The sequence below is a fragment of the Corvus kubaryi genome, unplaced genomic scaffold (assembly GCF_017639235.1).
Source record: "Corvus kubaryi isolate FWS band 111438036 unplaced genomic scaffold, C.kubaryi_AGA036_p1.0 37373, whole genome shotgun sequence".
NCBI lineage: Eukaryota > Metazoa > Chordata > Aves > Passeriformes > Corvidae > Corvus > Corvus kubaryi.
This window is the reverse complement of record NW_024581121.1, coordinates 491,779-496,644: the sequence shown is the minus strand read 5'-3', so window position 1 is coordinate 496,644 and position 4,866 is coordinate 491,779. Positions and strand designations below refer to the sequence as shown.

At 67.3% G+C, this 4,866-nt stretch overlaps 1 protein-coding gene across 1 annotated transcript; it reads right to left on the bottom strand.

The window, feature by feature from the left end:
* Positions 1–637: 637 nt before the first annotated feature.
* On the bottom strand, positions 638–4,679 carry CRABP2 (cellular retinoic acid binding protein 2). Its single transcript, XM_042034650.1, has 4 exons — positions 4,476–4,679; positions 2,390–2,568; positions 1,320–1,436; positions 638–1,223 (listed from the first exon to the last, which is right to left on the bottom strand). The coding sequence occupies exons 1-4, from the start codon at positions 4,543–4,545 to the stop codon at positions 1,173–1,175; spliced, it is 417 nt and encodes a 138-aa protein (XP_041890584.1). The 5' UTR covers positions 4,546–4,679; the 3' UTR covers positions 638–1,172.
* Positions 4,680–4,866: the final 187 nt, after the last annotated feature.

The window sequence follows — 4,866 nt, the reverse complement described above, 5'->3', positions numbered from 1 at the left end:
AGGGCAGTCCTGCACCCCGAGCCTCCCTGCACCCGAGCCTCCCTGCACCTCCCCAGCTTAGCCCCGGTGGGGGACACGGGCTGAGCCCCCCATCCGGGGGTAATTAATGCCATCCCATGCAGGGCAATTATCAGGCAGCCCCCACAAATCATCCCTGGGAAACCCCCGGAGCCACGTCCCAGCCGGCAGCACCCACAGGTGCCCCTGGCTCCCCCACCCCAGCTGGGATGGGGTCTCTCCCCGCCGTGCCGGAGCTGAGGCAGCCCCCACGCCGCCCTCCCTGCTCCACAGTCACCCCGCGGTCACCTCAGAGCCACCACCCACTTCCCACGCTGGGATGTGCCAACCCAGCTGCCGCCTTCGCCCCCGGCCCCTTGCGCAACGGCCGGGGAGCGGATGTGGGGTGCAGGATCCAGGCTGAAGGATCCGGGGTGCGGAATCCAGGGTGTGGGATGTGGAGTGTGGGATGTGGGGTGCAGGATCCCGGGGTGTGGGATTCAGACTGTGGGATCTGGGGTGCAGGATGCAGGGTGTGGGATCCGGGGTGCAGCATCTGGGACGTGGGATCCAGACTATGAGACCCAGAGTGTGGGATCTGTGTGCCAGTGGGACCAGGAGGAGAGACAGGGACACCACGGGGGAGTCATAAGACGTTTATTGAAAAAGGGGGGAGGTGGCAGAGGGAAGTTGGACCCTGGGGGGGCTCAGACCTGGCACTGCCCCAGGCGGGGGGGGTTTGGTGCTCCCTTCTGGTACAATATTCACAAATAAATACTGGGGAGGGGGCACGGGGCAGGGCTGGGGGCTGTGGGAACCAACAGCAACCCGAACCCAAACCAGCTCAAACCAGCCCCAAGGCCAGGGAGGGGCCGCGTTACCCCCCGCAGCACCCCGGCACCTCGCCAGGCCCCGAGCACTTCGTCCGCAGCTGAGCGGGGCCAGAACAGGAGATTCTCCTGCCCCTGGAGAGACCCCGCCCTGCAGAGAGAGGGGGAGAGCCGTGTGTGTGTCTGTGTGTGTGTGTGTGTGTCCCCCCAAAAAAAGGGGGTTCGCTGATGTACCCCCGTGGGGAGATGCAACACCCTCCCCATGGCCGGGGGATGAGTGGAGGGGACTGAGGGGAGCCAGGGTGGGGGAGGGGGGAATATGGGGGTGTCAGCTGAGCGGGGGGGTCACTCCCGGATGTAGACCCTGGTGCACACAACGTCGTCAGCCGTCATGGTCTGCAAGGAGAAGCAGGGTCACAGGCACGGCCATGCCCCCTCCCCTCCCCCTCCCACCCCTCTCCATGAGGGGACACACTGCGGATTCCCACTCACCAGGATGAGCTCCCCGTCGTTGGTCATCTCCCGGGACCAGCCCGTCTTGGGCCCGTCGCCCTTGAGCAGCCGCTGCTCACACACCATCTTGTTCTCGCTCTCCCACCTGGCCAAGCTCTGCGAGGGCACAGAGGGCAGCGCTGGGTGCGGGTGTGGAACCCCCTGGGGACACCTCCCGCCGCACCAGAGCATCTGTCACCACGCCTGAGAGCGGAACGGGGCCGTTTGTCCCTGTGCCAGACAGGTGGCCAGGCTCATCTGGCACCTGGGGGGTGCAGGGAGGGGATGAGGGGCACAACAAGGGGTTGAGAAGTTGGGGGCACAGGGAGGGGTTGAGTGGCACAACAAGGAGTTGGGGGTACCAGAAGGGATTGGGGGCACCAGGAGAGGTTGGGGACACAGGGAGGGGTTGAAGTTTTGTGGTGCACAGGAAAGGTAAGGGGGTGCAAGGAAGGGATGAGGGGCACGGGGAAGGGTTGGGGGGCCCAGGGAGGGATGGGGGATGCAGAGAGGGGATGGGGAGCTCGGGAAAGGCTTGGGGGCACAAGGAGAGGTTGGGGTGCAGGCAGAGGGGCAGCAGCCACACGCTGCGGGGACAATGGGGCGGCGCACACACACCACTGAGAACTCCTGCCCTCGTGCCAAACGCGTTTGTGCAAACACACACGTGTGCACAGGCACATGCACACACGCACACGTCTGTGTGTGCACAAGGGTGCTGCTGCTCCGTGTAATGTGTGTGTGGGCGTGAGTGTGCAGATCTCCTGCCCTGGTGCAAAGTGTGCACACACTCACGCACAGTCACAGTCACACACACACAGTTACACACACAGAGCACACACTCGCACAGTCACATTCACACACACAGAGTCACAGTCACACACACAGTACACACACACACACACGCACGGAATCAGTCACACACACAGTTACACACGCACAGCACACAGAGTCACAGTCACACACACATTACACACTCACAGCACACACACACACACACACACACAGTCACACACACTCACACAGACACACACACGTGTGCAGGTGCCCGTGCGTGCCCGTGTGCGCACCTTGCAGGGCCTCCCGTCCACCGTCTGCTCCTCGAACTCCTCGCCCACCCTGAAGCGGATCTCGGTGGTGCGCACGGGGGTCGAGGTGCGGATGTAGAAACTCTCGCCGTCCTGCCGGATCTCCACCGCCGGCTTTGCCGCCGCCGCCACCGCGATCTTCCGCAGCATCATGTTCACACCTGGAGAAGGGGACGGTGGCACCGAGCTCCCCCTCCGCAGCCGCAGCGTCCCCCGGTGAACCGGGCTGGTTCAGTACCCTCGGGGCGATGCGGACCCCGCTGCCCCGCCCCGAGCCTGGGGGAGCACGGGGGGGCCGCGGCCGCAGCCCCCACACTTGGCAGTGGCACGTCCCAGGGTACACCGAGCGCTGCAAATGGCTCGAGGCAACCCATGGGGGGACGGACGAGCCCCCCCGGCCACATCTGGGCCACATCTGGCTCTCGTTACCTGGTGGAGGGGGCGGGAGGGGGGTGCCGGGCTTGGCGCCGGATGCGCCCGGGGGAAGGGACGGGGGTGACGGGGGCAAGAGCTCACCCAGAGCGGGGTGACAGCGGGGACAAGGGCCCCAGTCCAAGCTCTGTGTTTGGTGACCTGCGTGACCCCCCCGAGGGGTCCCACGTCTCCCCCCGCAGCCCCCTCGCCAACCGCGGGGCAGCTGGGGCTTTGTCCCCGCTCCAGAGGCGGCTCATCCATCATGTCCTGGAGCCCCCGGCTGTCACAGGGGGAGCTGCTCTTTGGGGACATTGTTCCCATGTCACCCTCCGGGTGGGTACTGCCCACCGCTCCCGAGAGGGTCCCTGCACAAAGGAGGTGCCCCCGGCACAGGGACGGGGCTGCGGGTGCTCGGGGCGCTCCAGGAGCCAAACTCGCCTGCAGCGGGAAGGGACAGGTCCTCGAGGGGTCCCCTTGACGGCCACGCCAAGTCCCCACAAACACCCCCAGGTCCCTTCCCTCCCCCCGAGGCCTGATTCACACCGGGGGGATGCCCGAAACCTCGAGCAGGGAGACACAGCCCCCCACGCGATGCTGGCGGGGGCGACGGGGAGAAGAAACAGCCCCCAAAGGGAGCAAAAACCGGGGTAGGGCGGCATGGTCAGTCAGTCTGGGGCACTGATAAACCCCCCAGCCCCTCCGGGAGGGCCGGGGGCACCAGCCGGCAGGAGCCCCCACTTGCGCCGTGGGAAAGGAAGAGGGCTCCGGGGGGGGCTGGCAGATTTATTTTCCTGCTGAGGTTTTCCCCGAGCCGGTTCCAGCAGCGGGGCCAGGGCGGGGAGAAGGGGCGACGGGGGATCGGGAGTGAAACCCAAGAAAGTGATAATTATCCTGAAATATTCGTTACGTATCCCCTAACCTGGAAAATATTCTGCTCCGGCAGCTCCCCGGCTGGCGACGAGCGGGTCAGGCGGAGGGGAGCAGTGGGGAGCCGGATTTGATCCTGCCCAAAGCCCCGGGGACTCCCCAGCCTGTGCCCCCCCAGTTCCAGCCCCCGCGATGGGTCCTGGCCCTCCCCAACCCCGCTCACCGGGGACACAGCCCCGCGGTGGGGGGCAAAGGGGCCCGAGACGAGGCCTGTGAGGATGGGACCCCAACACAGCGGGGTCCTGCCTGGGCTGCTTTTGGGGACAGCGGCTGTACCCAGGATCCGCGGGGCAGGTGAGCCCGCGGTGCCTTGCGGGTGGGGGACACAGGGACTGAAGGGGACCGGGGTGGTGGCAGAGTCGGTGCTTGGGGGTGCCCATGCTTGGGGGACCGGCAGGGTGGGGAAACTGAGGCAGGAAGGAGGGGGACCCGCAGGGGCCGTGCAGGACCCCTCGGGAGCGGGACACGCTGCCCGGCCCCCTCGTGCCTCTGCTTCCTCAGCGGGGCACCAACCGCGAGGGCTTTGTTAAAAGGGGGAGCAGAGGGGTCCCCCCGGCACACGGCGGCTCCGGGCACCGCGACTCCCGGGCTGGAAGAGGATTTGGAGGGGAGATGGGGGGAAGCCCTCCCCGCCACCTCCCCTGCGCCCCCCCCCCCACCCCACCCCCCCTCCTCCAGCCCAAGGGAGTCCCGGAGGGACCCGGAGGGGGAGTGGGGCTCCGCTCACCCAGCGCCTTCAGCAGCTCCTCGAAGTTTTCCGAGCTCTTCATCTTCCAGTTCCCGGAGAAGTTGGGCATCGCGGCTGCCGGCGTGGGGGGCGCAGGGAGGGGACCGAGGGGGGAATCAGCGGCTCGAGGGATCCACCGCTCCCTCCGCACCGGCACCGGCCCCGCCGCTGGCTCCCTCCGTCCGTCCGCCCCGTCCCGCCCGCGCCGCCGTTTTATCGTCGGGCTGGTCCCACCCCCCGGCCCCGGCCCCGGCCCGGGGGCTCGGCGCTCACCTGCGGAGGGAGAGCCCAGAGGGAGCCCCCCGCCCCGATTTGCCGAGGGGGGTGCAGGCTGGAGGCACCACCTGGTCTGCCTGTCCCCCCCAAACTCCTCCCATCCCCCTCGAGATCT